The 20,572-nt window shown below is 42.2% G+C and overlaps 1 protein-coding gene across 8 annotated transcripts in view; it reads right to left on the bottom strand.

Moving 5' to 3' along the window:
- Positions 1 to 20,572, bottom strand: part of tjp2a (tight junction protein 2a (zona occludens 2)) — a 201,705-nt gene that overhangs the window by 37,437 nt on the left and 143,696 nt on the right. For all 8 annotated transcript variants that reach the window (XM_069922298.1, XM_069922276.1, XM_069922273.1 and 5 more), the window contains 8 exons: positions 18,963 to 19,090; positions 15,057 to 15,135; positions 11,464 to 11,614; positions 8,989 to 9,097; positions 5,924 to 6,146; positions 2,798 to 2,982; positions 1,205 to 1,300; positions 1,022 to 1,101 (listed from right to left, as the gene is read on the bottom strand). In XM_069922298.1, the coding sequence (XP_069778399.1) occupies positions 1,022 to 1,101; positions 1,205 to 1,300; positions 2,798 to 2,982; positions 5,924 to 6,146; positions 8,989 to 9,097; positions 11,464 to 11,614; positions 15,057 to 15,135; positions 18,963 to 19,090 (1,051 nt within the window). The remainder of the gene's footprint in view (positions 1 to 1,021; positions 1,102 to 1,204; positions 1,301 to 2,797; positions 2,983 to 5,923; positions 6,147 to 8,988; positions 9,098 to 11,463; positions 11,615 to 15,056; positions 15,136 to 18,962; positions 19,091 to 20,572) is intronic.

Raw genomic sequence — 20,572 nt, 5'->3', positions numbered from 1 at the left:
GTGGGGCATTCATGCCTCAGTGTCAGCAGTTGTTGGCTCACGTCTCAGTCTGGCCAAAATCAGAATCCATGTTTCAGTCCAGCACTGAGGGAGTGCAGCTCCTTTGAGAAGCTACCTTTCTCAAGAAGCTAAACTGAGACCTCATCAATTCTCTCAATCACTGATACAAAAATAAAAATGATTTTTACGAGCATGAGCATTCTTTCCTCAGAGTCCTGGTCAATATTTATCCTCCAGCATCACAACAAAATAATTTGATCTTTGCACTGCTTCTTGTGTACTAATTAGCTACTGAATATTGTACATTACATCATTCACCAAGCTGAACATGCACTTCAATAACTGTAAATTGTTTTGGATGAAGCAAACTTTACAAATACAAATCGATTTGTTTTCTAAGTATCAATCCAATTCATTTCCATTGAATATGCATCTACCAACTATTCAGGAAGAGCAGTCCAGATCAATTTTTTGTCATGTGAATTTGTGATTTGGAGGACAGAACTTAATGGGAATTAGCGCAAAGCAGGATCTGATGTTCAAGGTCAACTGGTAAACTCTGTCCAGAAGGGCGGTACAGCCTTACATCCTTCAATCATGTTGTGCTCACAATTCTGGCCTCTTCATCTGGCCCCATTTCCTTTGGTTCACCATTACCACCTTCCTATCACCTGCTGAAGCCCCAAGGATCTGGACTTCTACCTCTACCTTCCCTCTTCCAATCAAACCACTCACCATGCTCCTTACCTGGCTAGGCATCTAACGTTTTAGTTTGTGATTGGTCTGATAAATTCTTTGGTTATTCTAAAAATGTTCAATGCATTGTGCAAATTGAAGTCAGAGTCTTACAGCACAGAACAGGCCCTTTGGCCCAACTAGTCCATACCAACCAAGTTGACATTCTGCCCTAGACCCACTTGCCTGCATTTGATCTATATCCCTCCTATGCATACATCTTTTGAACATTGTACTTGTACCCACTTCTGTAGTTTCTTCTGGCAGCTCACTGGCTAATTCTCACCTCTTCAATTATCTGTCTGACAGTGTTCAATCGAACCACACCAGACGACTTCTCTGAGCCTGCATCCCTAGGTTCAGTTTCTGGAAAGAACAAATTATTTATATTAGAGTTATTTTGGCCTTGAAAATAAGTACTTCAAAGATTCCAATGGAGTCTACTGTTGAAATGTCATAGGTTACTTACTGGCAATTTTAAAGCTATCTGGCAAATCTGTTGCTAGCTTCTCTGTAGCTACATCAGCGATGGGCCCAAAGAGAACCAAAGGCCGCATAAAGCCAGCTAAAGACAGGAAAGAGGGGTCAATAGGTATCATGTGTATTTTCGGAGGACACACAACTACTTAAAAACTAGGTTCCTGACAACAGTTTTAAATTAAAATTAATTCCACAATAATGCAAGAGGATGAGCTTGAATTTCTATGACACCTTTTATGACATCAATACATCTAGTAACCAGCAATGAAGTGAAAGAAATGTGGCCAAATTGTGTTCCCACAAATAAAATTGCATCAATATAGAGTGAATCAAGAGCGTTTGCAGCAGACATTGTCATAATAAGTACACAAAAATGATGGAGAACTCACCAGATCCTGCAGCATCCATCTGAGGCAAAGTAGGGCACTTTTTAAATTCAGGGGCCTGCCTGATATCTTGATGAAGGGCTCAGGCCTGAAACATTGGTTTTTATATCTTTGCCTCCTATGGATGCTGTTGGACCCAGAGTTTATCCAGCACTTTTGAGTATTAGCAACAAGATGGTCTGTTTTGGTAAAGATGGTTGAGTGATAAATATTGGGTACAAGAGGGAAAGCATTTCCTGCTCTCACCATTTGTTCTTGAAATGGTGCTTGAGAGATTCTGCATCCATCTGCAATGCTAGACAGGTTAACTGTTTAGCTTCTGCATTGACTGCACAGAATTAAGACTTCTGTTGAGCGCCAGCCAAGACTTAGTTCTCATCTCTCTAAAGTGGAACATGAACCTTTGATGGCCTTGGCAGCTGGGAGCACCTAACCCAAACAATGTTATTTGTGGGAGCTTGCTGCTCCCAAGTCTGTTGCCATCTTTCCTGCAAAATAACAGTTTCTACCCTTCAATACCACTTCATTTGCTGTGAAAACAAAATTGCTTGGGATTTGGTGTCACAGAGCTTCAAGTGGTGTTCTTTCATAATGTGCAGGAAGAGGTGTTAATGCTGTATACATTTTCAATAGCTGGAATTTTTGGTTTTGCTACTGCCAAGATTATTTAATCCAGTGGTTCTCAACCTTTTTCTTTCCACTCTCAACCCACTTTAAGTAGTCCCTTTGCCACAGGTGCTCTGTGATTAGTAAGGGATTCCTTAAGGTGGTATGTGGGTGGAAAGAAAATGTTTGAAAACCACTGTTTTAATTGTACCTAATTGACTCGTTATGTGCACGGTTTCATAACTCCAAAGGAAATGGGCCAATGACAATTTTTCTCAAGCAAAATATTTTAGTAACAATTGGGTCTGGAGCAGTGGTTCTCAACCTTCCCTTCCCACTCATATATCACCTTAAGCAATCCCTTACTAATCACAGAGCGTCAATGGCATAGGGATTACTTAAAGTGGTATGTGAGTGGAAAGAAAAAGGTTGAGAACCTCTGATTTAAACTTTTCTATTTTTTTGTCTAACAAACATATATTTGGTTATGGCTTATTTCTGGAGTTGCATGGAGAGAGAATATTTGAATGGTCCAATTTGTCAGAAACACACACAAAAACATTTTGCTAAGACAAAAAAAAAATGCTTGCCTTCCCGAAGTACAACCCTCTCATATGCTGGGAATTTGGTGCTCACAGGCACAGCGCTGAGGTCTTCGCGACTCTTTCGAAGATTCTTCTTCATTGCTGCTCGTTGACCTCGTGACCTCCAGAAATCCCCTCGGTCACTTGAAGTTGCCTTCTGGACATTTTGCACATTGGACATTTGCTCAGCTCTGGTAGGATATCAAGTTGACACAAAGATTTTATTCATTAATTAGCTATGCAGACCACAGTAAAATTTTGTAGATGGTATGCTGTTGTCTTTATATTTTGGAGCTGGTATTTTTAAATTTTGTAGTTGCTCACTCTTTGATTTTAAAACAAAATAGGCCCAAGAGTTAAACCTAACCTCTCAGCTACTGACAAAAACCTTGCATAATCTTTTTGCCAAGATTTAATACCTCCATAAATCTTCGTCCGCGAAGCCAAGCCAAAGAATACCTGTTTCTTATGCAAAAAAACACAAACCCCTACAGAAAAATATGTCAAATTTAAATAATAAACAGAATCAAGAATATTTAAATCTTGAGGTTTTTTTTCCCAAACACACCCTAATCTCTTCCAGTCTTACAATATTTCATGATCTCTACAATGCTGACCCCCTCAACCCCTTCCCAGTTTCATTCACTCTGTCAATGGCAGATGTGCCTGTGCCTGGAAAACTGGAATTTTCTCACTATATTCCTTTAAAATTTAACTCATTGCCAAACTCTATACTACGTGATGCAATTCAATCCAGTGAAGTGTCAGGTAATGCACTTGGGGAGGATCAACAGTAGGCAATCAGTAGGCGAGGAGGAAAAGAAAGAGCTTGAAGTGTATGTTTATCGACACTTTTAGGTCTCATAAAAGATCAAAGAGTTGTTAAAACATTACGCTAGATGTTTTCCATGGTTAGTCAAGGCATAACATGAAAATAAAAACCCACAGAACTCAGCTGCGTCTCGCAGCATCCATAGAAGGTAAAGATAGATTACCGATAGATAGATTTTCAGGACCTGAGCCTTTCTTCAAAGAATAAACAAAGAACAGGAAGGCATCAGAATAAAGACAGGCCAGGGGAGGAGTCCGACCAACAAAAGGTGTTAACTGGACTTGATAAGAGAGGTGAGAATTGATTTTGGCTCTGTGGAAGGAGAAGGAGTGAGAGACACAGAGCTGGGAGAAAGGAGACATGGGGAAGAAGGGAGGGGGAGGTAAAGTGGAAACTGGAGAAGTCCACCTGTTTGGAAGGTGCTCAGGCAGGAGACCATGGACAGACATATCAGGAAAGTAATGGGACAGGGAATTGGAATATGTGGCCACTGGGAGATACACGCTATTGTGGCGGACAGAGCTGAGGCGTTCAACAATGTAATCTCCTAGACTCTCTGACGTAGAGGCCACAATGAGAGCACCAGATGCAGTAGGTGACAACTGCAGATTCACAAGTAAAATGTGGCTTCATTTGGAAGGACTGTTTGGGGTCCCCGAATGCTGATGAGGGTGGATGTGTGGGTGCAAGTGGAGCATCTTCTGCAGTCACAGGGGTAGGTGCCAAGGGAACAATTGGTGGGGAGGGAGGAGTGGACAAGGAAGCCACAGAAGGAGCAGTCCCTGCGAAAGGCGGAGAGGGGAATTTCTATCTTGTGGTGAGATCATGTAGTAGTTGGAAAAAAATAATGGAGGAGGATATGTTGGACATGGAGGCTGGTGGGGTGGTAGGTGAAGACAAGGGGAATCCTGTCCCAGTTGTGCATGGGGGCGGAGGGTGCCAGGGCAGATGTGCGGGTCATGGAGGAGTGAGGGCCGAGTTGATGGTAGTAGAGGGAGAGATACGTTTTTAAAGAAGGAGGACAACTCTGGTGATTTGGCATGGAAGAGTAGGAAGGTTGTGCTACAAGTGTATATAACATCAGTTGGGTCTCAATATCTTTGAAAGCAAATGAATTATGAAAGGTGTAATAATTATTTTACGCACAATGTCTTGGAGTGGTGAAGTGTGCATGCCAACAGAATCAATAGGAAAATATACATTTAATTTTCTGCTCCACTTTAAATTTATGGCTGAAGAAAAAGGTTGTTTAGGGGCTAAAAGGAACATATAAAACTATGAGAGGCCTGCATAGAATAAGTAGGAAGAACCTATTTCTCTGAGAGAGAAAATCCAGAGACAGATTTGGTGGGGATCCAGACCTCACTGCCTGACAAGTTAAAAAAAAATCAACAGACTGATGTAAACATTTGAATACACGGGGTGGGGGGGTTCTTGAAAACATCGATAAAGTGCAGCAGACTCCTGGCATGTTAACACAAAATGCAATCTTTTATTGACATTCTTGGCTTTGAACTAAACAGACATTCTCAACCCAGGTGAACCAGCTACTTAATTCCGTAAATTTTGCAGTAAATACAAAATGAGGAGAAAAAAGCAACTTGATTAATTTCCAAGAAATGCTGCATGAGTGATTAACATCAACAACTTATACAATTGAAGTACAATGGCCTGCTCCAGTAGATAGATACACCAATTTAAGATAATGAGACCAATGATGTTGCCCTTCATTAAAACCAACTAAATTTGCATTGCTCTCAAACAATTGGAGTAGTACACGGACTTGATACTCTATGCTGATTTTTCTTAAAAAATACAAACAAGTTAGTGCACTGATTATGTCTCTTTAAAAACACTGCTCTTCAGTTTTTCATCTCCTCTAATCATTGTATTCTGAACCATAGAATAAAAAGCTGCAGAAAATAGGACTCAGCTGCTCAGTCCACTATGTCTGTTCTGCCAGGCAAAGCTATCCAGCCCAATCCCACTTGCCAGCTCTCACCTTCAGGTGATGGTGCACCATTTGGATATCCAAGACAAATTCTAAATTCAAAGAGCAATTCTGTCTCCCCTGCCTTCATCCCTATTAATGTTCACTTTGGATTAATATGTAGAATTCTCTCCAATGAGAGCAAAAGATGTTCAGTCATCAAGCTGAGGTGGATAAATTCTGGAGAATCCAAAATACACAGCATCGTAAGGCTGAAGGAGAAGATCAGCTTCATGACCTGTTGCTGTACACATATATCTCACAGTGTGCTTTTCTCAATACGAGTGAGCGGTTGGACTTTGCAACTAACCTGCTTTTATTTGGAATAATTCCTTTCTCCAGTTGTTTGATGTTGTCAGGACCAATTCTTACTGCTAACCAATTTCCCAGTTTCCCATTGTACAGGGTGTCCAAAACTTTGAAGATATCCCCTCTGGAAAAATTCAAGCTTTGCGGAGACTCTTTCTCATACTCAAAGTGTGTCCTGATGAAGAACGAATCACCACGGCCTGAGTTAATAATATCTTTGTACACTAGTGGAGAGAAGGTAAAACATGTTAGGAGGGACCTTTATACCAGAGTGCAAACTATCCCACCAAATGTGCATGTCGGTAACATAATGCTGCTGGAAAATATACTTCATCTACTACCACATTTTATTTTTGGAATTTCCACATCTTTCAAAAAAGAAATCTGCCAACTTGTCAAAAATGGAGGACCATCAAACCACTCTCTTGTCCTACTGACTAGTATTAAAGCCTCCAGAAGTTAAATGAGGTGGCTTATAAAGATCGACCCGGTATTTTCCATCAACAAGTCAGACCGGCACCCTGATAGGCAGCCTTCAATAATTAATTTACTTGAGCATAGCGCTTTTCTAGTTTACACAATGTGATCCTGAACACTCAGTTTTAATTAAAGATCATCTTTAAAGCAATAAATTTCCACTTCAAGTGGGACAGACATTAATGAAAAAATATTTTCTTTAAAAAAGAAGTTACTTTAAGTACAAAGTAGAAAACCCAATTTTTAAGATCCTCTCCTGGATGTAGGAGAACCTCTAGGTGTCCCCTCAACCCTTGTTTTTGTCAGATGAGATTGCCAGTTTGAGATTCGCTGTTCAAATAGCGTTGGGAAGTAAACACAATATATTTTGTACCAAGCACACACTGCCGACTCTGTGAGGCTGATGGAGGGAAGGAATGTTTAGGGTGATGATCAAAGTATCAACTAAATGGCTAGCTTTGTCCCAGATGATGTTCAGCTTCTTAAGTGCAGCCCACAACACTTCAAGACAAACAGGGAAGATTCTACACATTCCTGATGTATGCCTTACTGTATAAAGGTTTTGAAGTACACAAGTTGTACAATTCCCCTGAGGGCAGGGAAGGTTGGAACAAGAGGTCATGAGTTAAGGGTAAGAGAGCAAAACTTTAGGAGAAATATTAGAGGATGCTTCTTCACTCAGAGAGTGGTGGCAGAATGGAATGATCTTCCGAATGAGATAGTTGTGGCAGGGTCCCTTCTATCATTTAAGAGAAGATTGGATGTGTACAAGGAGGTTGGAGGAATATTGGTGGAGGGTGGGAGGATTGAGCTAGTGGAGTTGTTCTAGTGAACCAGTGCGGACTCGAAAGGTCGACATGGCCTGTTTCCGCTCTGTAAATGGTTATATGGTTATATGGTAAGTATCAAAGCTTAGTTCTTGCTCGTTTAATGAGTAATATCTGGGTGAGTGAAAATCTGGGCCAAGGTCTCCCTCCACCTCTCTCTCTGCAAGATTCTTCCTCCCAACCAGTTCTTCTGTCCTCCAGCCATCATTCCAGATCCACCATTCACTTTCCCCAACCCCCTCCCCCTATTAAGAGCCAGAACCATACCTTTCCTGCACATCCCATTGGCAATTCTATTCTCTTCCCTTCATTAACATGCCGCCAAATCCCATCACAACTCTCTTGCAAATCAGTTTCTAAAACCAACCACATTTCAGGTGCAAAGCGATCCCCTCTGTGAGTTCATTGCTTTGAAACACTCTGTGCAGAAACTGTCTGACTGACTGTGGATTGGAGCACTTTATGTTATCTTTTTTGATAAGAAAAGGTTTCAGCACTTCTGCATTAAGTGTCCAAATAGCAATTCAATCTGTGTGCACAATAAACCCAATCCAAGTTATGCAAGAGTCTCAAAATCAACCAAAAACACTGGGGCATTTTGGCAAGCAGACCAGACATTTCCAAAGGTCCATGTTTACTATTGGAAAAAACTACCAGGGAAATCTAGGCGCTACAACATTTACCACGGTCACTATTAAACAAGACTGACTGGAGCTCTTTCAAAAGATCAATACATGCAAATACGAAGGACCCCTCAGCTTGTGGCATTGTTTAATAGCTTGCCACAGATTGTTGGTTATCAAATTGGAAAAGGAGCAAAAAGATTAGCTGTCAATGCAAGGTGAAAAGTGAATAATTTGCAACATTATTTTCAGCGCATACATCCCAAAGGACGTCATTACCAAACTACTTTTGACTGGAAGGGAATGGAGAAGCCAATTAAATAAGACACAAGAAAAATAGAAAATGCCAGATCAGCCAGCATCTCTAAAGGGATGAAACAATGTCCTTTCAGGTCAAAGACACAGAACACTGAGCAATATTCACAATTTTTGCTTCAATCCAGACCATCTGCAATAGAATAAGTAACACTTTTAGAACATCAATTATAACAGCACAATACTGGCCTTTCAGCCCATGATATTGTGCCGACCTCTGTGAACCAACTCCATAACAATCTAACCCTTCTCTATCTCACATCCATAATCTTCTAGTTTTCTTGCATCAATGTGCCTATCCAAGTATCTCTTGAATGTTGCTATTGTGCCAGCCTCCACCATCTCCACCAGCAATGTATTCTTAGCACCTACCACTCTCAAAGTAAAAATAACTTACCTCTGATATCTATGCTAAACTTTCTTCCACTCACCTTAAATAGACATGCTATAGAATTTGCTGTTGTCGCCCGAGAAAAAAGGTACCTCTGTGGTTCCATTGGAAGAATAACAATCAACATCACCTGCTACTATTTGAATTGTGCCCATGAGGTCAGATGAATTTCAGAGGGTGGACTTTGGATTGATATCTCCGACAGCACAATGTCTTTGATCCTACAGCCCTGCACATTCTTAGTATTCTATTGAAATATCCGCCTAAGCTTTGCTGCTTGATAATGTGACAGTCTGCCACTTCAGGGGCAAGTGTGCTTGTGACCAAGAAAAGCTGTTCAAATTCTCTCAGCCAGATAAAGAGCAGATGTCTTCTGTTTGAGTTTCTTTACCAATACAGTTTAGCAATTAGAGCAAAGGCCTCAATGACATACCGTCATACTTGCTCTGAGCAAGGATGATCACATCTTCACCCTTCGGAATTTCCAAAAGGTAAAGAACGGCTTCTTCACGCACAATGCTACGGAAATCCATCGCGTTTATCTGGTAGGATAAGCAAACATGTTCAAGTTATTGTCTATTCATAAGATGGAGGTTTGCACACTGTAGGAAAATGACTAATTTTATTTTTCTTAAAAATAGTTTTCATTAAACAAAGGTCAGTCATGGCAGTTGGGTCCCTTGGAGTCGATCTTAACCTTCCACTCGTGTTTATGGAATTATGCAGCATTAAAGAGGCTGCTTGGCCACTTGTAACACTACACTCTTTTAAACAGTTTTTCACTGTTCTTTTTCAATTGCCCTGAAAGATTTGTTTTTAAGGTATATCTCCAATTCTTTTGAAAGTTTCCATTGGACCTGCTTCTATTGTTCTTCCAGATAGCATCTTCCAGATGACAATCCACTGAGTAGGAGTGGAAACATCATTCTCATCTCTTCCTATTGCTAATTACCTTAAATTGTGAATGACTGTTCTTTCCTGGTTCATTGCCTCCAGTATTTCACTTTTCCTGGGACAGGATCAAAGCCATCAATTGTTACAGGATTGGTATAAAGGAGCGTTCCACAGTTCCAATATAAATGGTCAGTCTAATGCTTGAGCAACTTTCAATGACAAACCAATACTACAGTACAACTCCAATTATCCAAAATCGAATTTTCTGAAATCCTCAGTTATCCGAAATTAAAATTTTTTTTGGATAAATGGATATCCAAAACAAATCAGAAATCCTCATTTATCCCTTTTTTTTCCGGAGCTGAACTGACTGGGGACCTTGGGTCCCGGCAATGGCAGCAGCAGACCTCGGGCTCCCAGCCACGAGCAGAACCTCAGTGGGGAAGTGTTGGTGATCAGCGGTGGTGAGCATTTTTTTGGGTGAGAATTTAAACAGTGTTATTTAAACACTGTTACAGGTTATTTGTCGTTGCTACTGGTCTGTTTTTTTAAAAAAATGACCGGTTCTCCGAAAAAACAGTTTATCCGAAATAGGCCTGGTCCTGACCATTTTGGATAATCGGAGTTGTACTGTAAATACAATTTCTAATCCAACAACTGAAACATGCTACCCAGGGTTCTATGACATGTCAAGTGCAACATGTCCCTCTCTTTTAAAAAAAAATTAATTGAAGTTTAAACAAACATTTCCATAAGATGTATCTCAAATATTATACATATACAGAGCCGTTGTCATACCCACACTCCTGATCGGCTCCGAATCATGGGTCCTCTACCGGCATCACCTACGGCTCCTAGAACGCTTCCACCAGCGTTGTCTCCGCTCCATCCTCAACATCCATTGGAGCGCTTTCATCCTTAACGTCGAGGTACTCGAGATGGCAGAGGCCGACAGCATCGAGTCCACGCTGCTGAAAATCCAGCTGCGCTGGGTAGGTCACGTCTCCAGAATGGAGGACATCACCTTCCCAAGATCGTGTTATATGGCGAGCTCTCCACTGGCCACCGTGACAGAGGTGCACCAAAGAAGAGGTACAAGGACTGCCTAAAGAAATCTCTTGGTGCCTGCCACATTGACCACCGCCAGTGGGCTGATATCGCCTCAAACCGTGCATCTTGGCGCCTCACAGTTCGGCGGGCAGCAACCTCCTTCGAAGAAGACCGCAGAGCCCGCCTCACTGACAAAAGACAAAGGAGGAAAAACCCAACACCCAACCCCAACCCACCAATTTTCCCCTGCAACCGCTGCAACCGTGTCTGCCTGTCCTGCATCAGACTTGTCAGCCACAATCGAGCCTGCAGCTGACGTGGACATTTACCCCCTCCATAAATCTTAGTCCGCGAAGCCAAGCCAAAGAAAGAATATCATTTATTCATATTTGCCACTATTGTCCACATAATATTTATTTAAGGTTATACACAGAGAGAAGAGGAAAGACAGAAGAATAAAAGAGAAAAATATGCACAAGTAGTCTCTCTCAATCCACATCAGGTCAACTTTTTTCCCCCTCAAGTAAGGAAAATACTATGAGAATACTATAACCACAATTATAGACCTTGCAATAAAATGAGCAACAAGGAAAGAATATTGTGATGCGAAAGAAAACAATGTGACATGGTGATCGTGAATCTAATCAGCCATTCTCTATTAGTTTCGACAGTGAATCCACCTTCACTTCAGCTAAGTTGACAGTAATCATTCTCTTGAAATAAACACAGCTCTACAGAGTAATTAAAAGTTTAAATGTGCGCCCCTTTATTCCCAGTCAATGGCTTTTGGGGAAGTTGGGTAGCATGGATGCCACTTGGAATGGATATCACAATTGGATGAGAGAGGTGGGCTATTCATGGGTCCTTGAGCTGTCTTATCAGCCTCCTGTACTTGTAAATCTGACACCGAAGGAGTTGGTACAGAAACAAGTCTACAAATGAAGCACGATGGTTTTCACATTACCTTGAGGAGTTGATCTCCTTCCTCAAGTCCTTCATTCTCTGCTGGGCTCCCTTCCTGCACTCCTGCCACAAAGATTCCTACATCGTTGCCACCAGCAAGACGGAGGCCAACACTGTCACCTTTCTTGAATTGTACCATTTTTGTATCTGGGCTGCAAGAAATGAAAACCAGTCATTCACTAAAATAGGTCACCTTCCTCTCTGAAAGATCTTCCCTTCCATCCTGTATACCATCTCTGTATTGCACTGAACTGTGCTCCATGATATCTCCAACAGCACTCCTGAACCAAGGACCACCAATATTCTGCAGGACAAAGGCTGCAGACACATAAGAATGCCATAATCTTTAATATAAATTTTAAATTTATATCATCATTGCTTTAAGCTTACTGGATCCAAACCTTATAATGCTTCAACCAAAAAGAGTTCTGGGAGTATCTGCATCTCGTATTGAAGCAGCTCATCACATTCTACTTGGGGGGCGGGGGGGGGGCTATCACTGACAAACAATAAACATTAGCCCAGTGGTACTCAACCTTTTTCTTTCCACTCACAGACAACTTTATGTATTCACTATGCCATAGGTATGTCACTAGTAAGGGATTAAGGTGGTATGTGGGTGGAAAGAAAAAGTTTGTAAACCACTGTTTTAATCGTACCTAATTGACTCGTTATGTGCATGGTTTCATTACTCCAAAGAAAATGGGCCAATAACAAATTTTCTCAAGCAAAATATTTCAGTAATAATTGGGTCTGGAGCAGTGATTCTCAACCTTCCCTACCCACCTACCACCTTAAACAATCCCATAGAGCACCTCTGGCATAAGGATTACTTAAAGTGGGTTGAGAGTGGAAAGAAAAAGGATGAGAACCACTGGTTTAAATAATCTTGGAAGTAGCAAAACAAAAAATTCCAGCTATTGAAAATGTATACAGCATTTCCACTTGAAGCTCTGACACCAAATCCCAAGTGATTTTTCACAGCAAATGAAGTGGTATTGAAGGGTAGGCACTGTTATTTTGCAGGAAAGATGGCTACACATCCCATTATAGAATCATCTAGAATTCAGCTGGACAAAAGAGCTCCAAAAAAAAAGGTGTAGATCCAGCAAAGGCAAAGTGAATCTTAATGAATTTTGTGCAAGAAAAAAATTCTTTTGAAAAAAAAAAACAATTTCTGCTCACTTGCAGGTGCCCTAGGATTTGGGGTACGGGGTTGGGGATGATGAATATAATTAGATCCAGTCTGGCCAAGGATGACATCAGGAAGCATTGCTCAGTATGAAATTTGGGAACTTACTTTGCGTAAAACATCTCATGACCAGAGGCCAATCAAAAAATTTCAAATCTCTTTCTTAGTAAGGGTATTTTACATAACCAAGGCAAGAAGATAGAATACACAAATTAACAAGACAATAGTGGAATAAGATCCGAGTTGCTCAAATGATGCTATTCACCCACACAGCAAACCCTTCAATATATATTGTAGAATATACTGAAATAGACCAAGTAAATTCACCTGTCAGCTCAACTGGCTAAAGAACATTATTCCGTGGAAACTGACTTTGAGTTTGCTTGAACAAAGTGGCCACTTTTCAGAGCAATTTCAAACCATCAAGGATGTGGTGATATTAGATTGAATGCAGATGCTTCCACTTGTAGGGGCCATAAATAAGACAAATCAACAATAAATCTAATGGTGAATTTTCAACATAAATTGCTTTATCCAAAGAGCAGTGGAAATGCAAACCATGGGAAGTGTTTAAGGTGAATAACAGATCAATTTAAGAAGATAAACAAACAAAGGAAGGAAAGAAGAATTTTTAAAAAATTTAGACACTTTATGTATTCACTATGCCATAGGTATGCCCGAGCCGCCAAATGACCTACAACCCCGCTACGTTTTGAATGGTGAGAGGAAACTGGAGCACCTGAAGGAAGCCCACACAGACACAGGGAGAATGCACAAACTCCTTACAGGACATGGCGCTGTAACAGCGTTGCGCTAACTGTGCCGTCCAGAGGAAGGAAATTGAAGGCAACACTGAGAAGGAAAATTAAATTGGAATGGGAAGTTAGTGTGGAGCAGAAATGTTGGACCAATTGGGCTGGACTGCAGCAGAAGCACCAACAGGTACCAAACCATACAAGAAAATACTGGGACCTGATCAAAAAGGTGCCACTGGAAAGATTTAAGGCACGCTCAGTCTTGGGCATAATCATCAACTGGGTGATAAAAGATAATGAATGTGAGGAACAAAAGTTTTGTAAAGTTGGCCGAGTATATAAATGGAAACATTCATCATCCATCAGGACTTCCATTGAGTCAAATGAGGAAGATACAACATTGGAGGAACAAAAAAACCTGGCCTCTTTTCGCTATCCCACCTCTTCAAAACAAATCATGCAAATACTTTGACAAAGTGCATAAACAGTGGACATTGGCTGAGAGAAATGAGTGGAGGAATATCTTTCAATTGACTCTAGGAATAGTGCTGCACTCTTCTTGACACTTCCTTTAATCTATGAGGAAGGATGTGCTTAGCAAACAACAGGTGGCAGCAGTTGAAGGCAGAATGTTTATGGTGAAGCCTCAAAAAATTGAGCCAATCAAAGATGGCATCCTGGCAGCCTGCACAAAAATATATCAGTTTGGCCATAATTGATACACTCAATATATAAACTGACTGACCGCATGACCTTGACAGAAATACAGTGTTCACCAACATATTTGAAAAATGTGAGAGGAGCCATAAAAAAAACATTAGCACAAAGTTAGCTTCAAGACAATTTTACACAAAACATATCTTTGTGTAAAATATTCATCTATATAGGCTGTCCTTGTACCTCTGTATTCTGATAGCCTTTTAAAAAAAAAACTTGTTAGGATTCTGAAAAGTAAACACCACAGTTAAGTATCCCACAACCGTTGCTATGGTGCTTCAGAAAATCTAACACTAAACCACATTAAAGCATTATTGGGAACAGTGATGAAAAAGATCGATTTTAAAATATCATGTTGCAAGAAGGCAGAGGGTTTCTAGACAGGATTTCAGTTTAAGACCCTGGTAGCTCATGACCTGGCCTCCAAAAATAGAGAGTGATAGAAATCAGGGCTGTGCAACAATCCAGAATTGGATGATTGAAGGTGAGACTTGGAACATAATTCCTAAAAGGCCAGATTCCACAGGATTCATATATTGCAATCGTGAATAAAAGGAGACAATTTCCAGGATACAAGGAACATGTTAAAGTGTTGGTTTGAACTTGACCATTTCCAAAGAGATAGTGCAGTCATGATGAGTCAAACGGTCTCCAACGCTGAAAGATTCTATAAACAGCTCACAATGATGATCAAGTATTGTAAAGCGTAAAATGGGATTAGTATAAGATAGTTGAAGTGATCTCAGTGGGACGAGGAGTCTTTTTCTGTTCTCCACGACTCTAATACACTTGACTCCCATAATGCCAACATCCTGTGAGCAAGTTTACTAGTTCACTTTAAAAACTATGCCTATTCCAATTTTTAGATTGTACCAACCAAAAGAAATGATTCTCTCTGGAGCATTGATTCCTTTGGATATCTTTACTTACCCAAAAATCTCTTGATCTTCTGGACTTGGCAGGAGAAATTTCTTAGGAGCCATTACTATTGGTTCTTCTACTTTGGAAGCTTAGAAATAGATTGGGAGAAAAATATCACATTTACAGTGGAAAATCTTTATATATATATACCTCCAAGCACATAAAATGTTGAAACAAACTTATCTTTGGATCTAGACTGTCAAAATGTGTTTGAAGGAGAACCTATAGGAAGGGTTGTTGCATGGGAAGTTGTGGAACACCTGCAAGAAAGTATACCCTTTATCAGCAGCCAAGATTTTCACAAACAATTGACTTCAAATGTTTAAAGTCAGGTAAATAAAGAGGTAAATATTGGCCAAAGAAATTCTAGGTGCTCTTCGAAATAGAGGCTATTTAGCTTTTACCCAAAAGACAAAATGTGACAAATTTCATCCAAAGCCAACATACCTCAGATAATCTAAACAGGAATGGAGCAACAGTTGGAATTTTGTGAAACAGAAACCTTTTGCTATCCACAGACTGAAGCCCAATGAGGAAACTGCTAAAGGAAGCAGTTTGGTTTCCTGAGTTAAAGATCCAACATGAACTTAAAAAGAGTGGAAATAAACAGCATACGATTTTGGTATACACAGGTAAACTTGGCATAATAGCTACAATTTGGTGGACTCATAAAATCCATGGAGTATTTTTTTCATGTTGCATTTTATCTGACTTTGCCATTACAGATAACAGACTGACAAAACATTCCCAACACAAATAGGAAAGAACAGGACCTAAAAATAAATCTAGGAAGCAAGAACAAGGGGCTACAAATATAGAATCACAAGAGCAGAAGAATACCATTCCACTCAACATGTCTGCACTGTCTCTTGAAAAAAAATCCCACTTTCCTACCCTTTTCCTGAGGCCCTGTCTTTTTCCCTTTTTCAGCATCAATTCAAAACCCTTCTTTGTTATTTAATTTCCTTCCACTACTTTTCAAACAGCATCACAAATCACATGAAAAATTCCTCTCCATTTCTTGTACTAAAACCTCTTAAATTAGCTAGTTACTAATCCTCCTCAAATTCAAATAGTTTTTAAATTTACTCCATCAATAACTTCTTAACTTTGATCAACTTGTAGGGACTGCTACTGTAGCACTACAGATAAAGAGATGTTCACGCAGCGCGAAGGTAAACCAGTAACTGACTTTATTGTTTGAATTCTTCAAGCTGCATGCAGGGGAAGACTCACTTCCGGTGACAGGTGCACTGGCTTCATGAAGTGATGTCCAGCGCGTTGTGGTGTCACTCCCTGACTAGCGATGCACCACCCGGAGCGGGGACGTCCCCATGGCAACATGTGTCGTCAACTGCAGGGTTCTCCTCAGGAGTAAAGGGGTACCCGCATCATTTTGAGTCAGACAACTGGGGCGATGATTCAGCCTGTCTAACCGTGCGATTGCTCGGCCTGCTACACCACCGCCCCCAGAATTGCTGCCGCCCTCTGAGCCGGTTGCCGTGCAGTCTTTTGGTGGGCAGCCTCTGTGTCTGACCTGTGGGTGCGGGACAGGCTGGCTTGAGTCCAGATGAGCTGCCTTGAGGTGCTCGATTGTGAACCTGTTCTATCTTCCGCCAATATCCAGTGTAAAAACGACACCGTCCCGTTGCAACACCTTGAATGGGCCTTTGTAGGGGCACTGCAGGAGTGGTCCTTGCTGTCCTCTCTATACGAAAACGTAGTCAGTGGACCGCAGGTCCATGGAGATGTGGAAGTGTGGAGAGCTATGTCGGGAAGGTGTTGGGGCATCTGTTTACCTGCTTACACCTTCAACCTCTGGAAGACATCTAGGAGCTGGATTGTGAGGCCGGGGGGTGGGGGGGTGGTGGGGGCTGGTAGGTCTTCCTTTGGTGTTGTGTGGATGCCTAGGAGCTCCCATGGGAGTTCGTCTATCCAATTCAGGCCTTGCAGTTGAGCTTTTAGGGCTGCCTTCAGGTGGTGGTGGAAACGCTCGACCAGGCCATTTGCTTGAGGATGGTAGGGCATGGTGTGGTGCAACTGACTGCCACAGAACTTGGTTAGGTTAGCCCAGAGCAAGGAAATGAACTGGGCCCATCGGTCCGAGGTGATATGGGTTGAGACTCTGAAATGTGCGACCTAAGTGGATAAAATGGCTCTGGCGCAAGTCTCTGTGTCGCATGTGGTTAGGGGTATGGCTTATGGCCAACGGATAAAGCAGTCAATTGTTGTGAACAGATACTGCATACCTTGGCTCAAGGAAAAGGGCTGGTGATATCCACATGCACAAATCGGCGCTGCACCGGCTCGAAAGTCTGGAATGGAGCCTTGGTATGCCTGTGTACTTTGGCACATTGGCAGAGCAAACAGATTTTGGCCTACAGGGTTACGTCGTGGCAGAGGCTGTACCACACAAACTTGTCGGACAGCAGGGGGACTATGGACTTTATGGAGGGGTGGGACAGGCCATGGATTTGGTTGAACACCTGCTGTCGCCAGGTTCACAGGTAGGATGGGTCTGGGGAAGCCTGTGGGTATGTTGAAAAGTAGAGATGGGCCTCTTGGTGAGGGGCAGAAATCGCTAACCTTCAGGCTGGTGACAGCCGTCCGGTAGACCTGGACATCTGCATCCTCCATTTGGTCCTTAGCTATCTGGACGACATCGCCCACCACCGGGCATTTCGGCCCCATCTGCAGTGATAGAAACAGTATTCATTCTGTTTGTCTGGGTGCTCCTTGGGCTGTGGCTGGGCCATGGCTACTGCTGGGGGGCCTGGTGGGGGTGCTGAGGTGGTGGCACCGACAGCGTAGATGAGCTCTGTTGTGGGGAGCGGAAAAGTCTGTCTACTTCTTTGGCTACCAGGTAAGGGGTGCTGAAATCCATGTCGGAAACTGCTGGGGAAACGTGTACCAACAGCTTGGAAAGGAACAAGGCCTCAAAAAGGAAGTAGTCTGTGTGTCTGTCCACTAGGGCCACCATTTCATGCATGAACTCGGAGGGGATCCTATCGGCCAGGCCCTGCATATTTAGGATGTGAACGGCACGCTCGTGCCGGCTGAGATCCAGGGAATCAAGGAGGAAACTCTGGAATTGCTCGTACTTGCACTCCATGGGAGGGTTTTCCATGAAGGAGCTTACTTTGGCTGCGGTGGCGGCATGCAGGGTGCTGACAACGTGCCAGAACTTGGTGTCCTCTGAGATAATCCCTCTGATGTGGAACTGTGACTCAGCCAATTGCAGCCAATTCCTGGGCTGGTTTGCCCAGAAGGGCAGCAAATGCACGACCACCGCTTTGGTCACAGCCGAAGCGACTGTAGTGGTAGCAACATCCTGCTTCCTGTCACGTACAAGGAGGGTTGGAACCGTCGGGGTCACCACTGTGGCGACTGTTACAGCAGTGCTACGGAATCAAGAGACGTCCACATGGTGCGAGGGTGAACAGGTAACTGATGCTATTGTTTGAATTCTTTCGGCTGCATGCTGGGAACCACCCACTTCAGCGTGTCATGGCATCACTCCCTGGCCAGCGGTGCACCACGCGGAAGCGGAAATGTACCCTGGGCAACACATGTCATCAACCGTGGGCTTCTCCTCAGGAGTGAAGGTGGACCTGCGCCATTTTGAGTTGGACAACTGGGGCGGTGATTGAGCCCGTCTAACTGTGCGGTCGCTTGGCCCGCTACAAACTCTCATTAAACTCCTCTCCATCAATGAATAATGCCAACTTTATTAAAGTATTGTTGATTTTTTAATGTCTTCAAAACTGAAAGTCTATGATAGTATTTTGAAGAACTGAAGCTTATTGATTAAAGCAAATTATTTTTACATTCATTCTTTGCAAAGGCAAGTTCCTTTTTAAAAATATTGCAGACAACTCCACAACTAGTAACAGGCAATCAATCACCGTAAATTACCTCTGTCATTTTCTTCAACCACAACTTCCTTCTCGTAGTCAACAGCAGTGGGCAGGTCAGTCCTCGTTGCAAATGGAGTTGGCATGGCTCCCATTCTTGCCAGTCTGTTGGAAGGTTCCTCTTTGGAACTGAACAAAAAAAAAAAAAAAAATCAAGATTTCAATTGTGAAATTCAATTATAAACGAGAGGTTTGACAGGAAAAGCAGGCAAGGAACACACAAGTTCACTTCAAACCTCACTTCACTACTCCTTCACCCTCGCTATTCTTTTTGAAAAATATTTTTAACCAGTCCTTGAACATGTGCTATCCAGAGGTTACTGGTATTTAATCCATTTCCCCAAATGCCCCCAAAGCAGTGGTGGTGAACAGTTGCCTAGAACTGCTGCATCTTTCTGGGGAAGATGCTTTGAAATGCCATTGGATAGTATGTTCCAAACACCCAAAGAAAATAAAGCAGTGATCGTACATTTCCACCTAGGGAGGGAGTGTGCCTTGGGGAGGAAACTTTAGGTGGAAGTGTTTACATGTACTGGTATCTGATGCTCACCTGAGAGGAGCACATCGCAGGTTAATGTTTTGATGTCAGCACCTATGAGACAAGCAACTGGAGTGTGTTTTGCAGGCAGTATATCCTGAAGCCATGGTGTGTTCATGGTGAATGGCAATGGTATCAATGAGAAGAGGTTATGAGAGAGGTCCTTTGTAACATTGGGTGCCTTCACATAGATGGCATATAGATGTCTGCAATGGATTAGAGGTTGGAGCCTGTGATGGACACCATTCTCAAGAGGGAGGGTGAGGAGTCAGATGTTGTGGTCCATGTAGGGACAAATGATGAGGGTAGGAGGGGTGGTGAGGTCCTGTAAAGAGTTCAGTGAGTTAGGTGTGAAGTTGGACAGGATCTCCAGGGTTGTGATATCAGGATATCTACCTGTGCCATATGCTAGTGAGGTTAGAAATAGGAAGATAATACATCTTAACATGCGACTAAAGAGGTGAAGGAGGGAAGATTTCAGATTTCTGGGTCATCAGACCATCTTCCAGGGAAGGTGGCAGGACAGTTTGCATCTAGATTGGAAGGGGACTAATATACTTGCAGAAAGTTTTGTAGTGCTGGTCCTGGGTATGAGGGGGTGGAGGAAGAGTTTAAATTAGATTTACAGGGCATGGAAACCAGAATGCCAGAGCAGATAGTGAAGTGGAGGAGGAGGAAAATGATGCTAAGACTGCAAAGGATTGTGTGTGATAGAAAAATTGTTATCAGGTGTAAAGGGGTATTATAGAAAAGACAAACAAGCTTATACCGTGGATTAGCACGTGGAATTAAGACATTGTGGCCATTAGTAAAACTTGGTTGTAGGAGGGACATGACTGGCAGCTTAATGTTCCAGAGTTCAATTGTTTCAGATGTGATAGAACGGGATGGATAAAAGGGGAAGGGATAGCATTGCTCATCCGGGAAAGTATCACAGCTGTGCTCAGAGGAAAGACTCGAGGGATCATCTCCTGAGGCTATATGGGTGGAGCTGAGGAATGAGAAAGGTTTGACTATATTAATGGGGTTGTGTTATAGACCACTCAATAGTCAGCTAGAATTGGAGAAGTAAA

This window comes from Narcine bancroftii, chromosome 1, assembly GCF_036971445.1.
Source record: "Narcine bancroftii isolate sNarBan1 chromosome 1, sNarBan1.hap1, whole genome shotgun sequence".
NCBI lineage: Eukaryota > Metazoa > Chordata > Chondrichthyes > Torpediniformes > Narcinidae > Narcine > Narcine bancroftii.
This window is presented reverse-complemented; position numbering and strand designations above follow the sequence as displayed.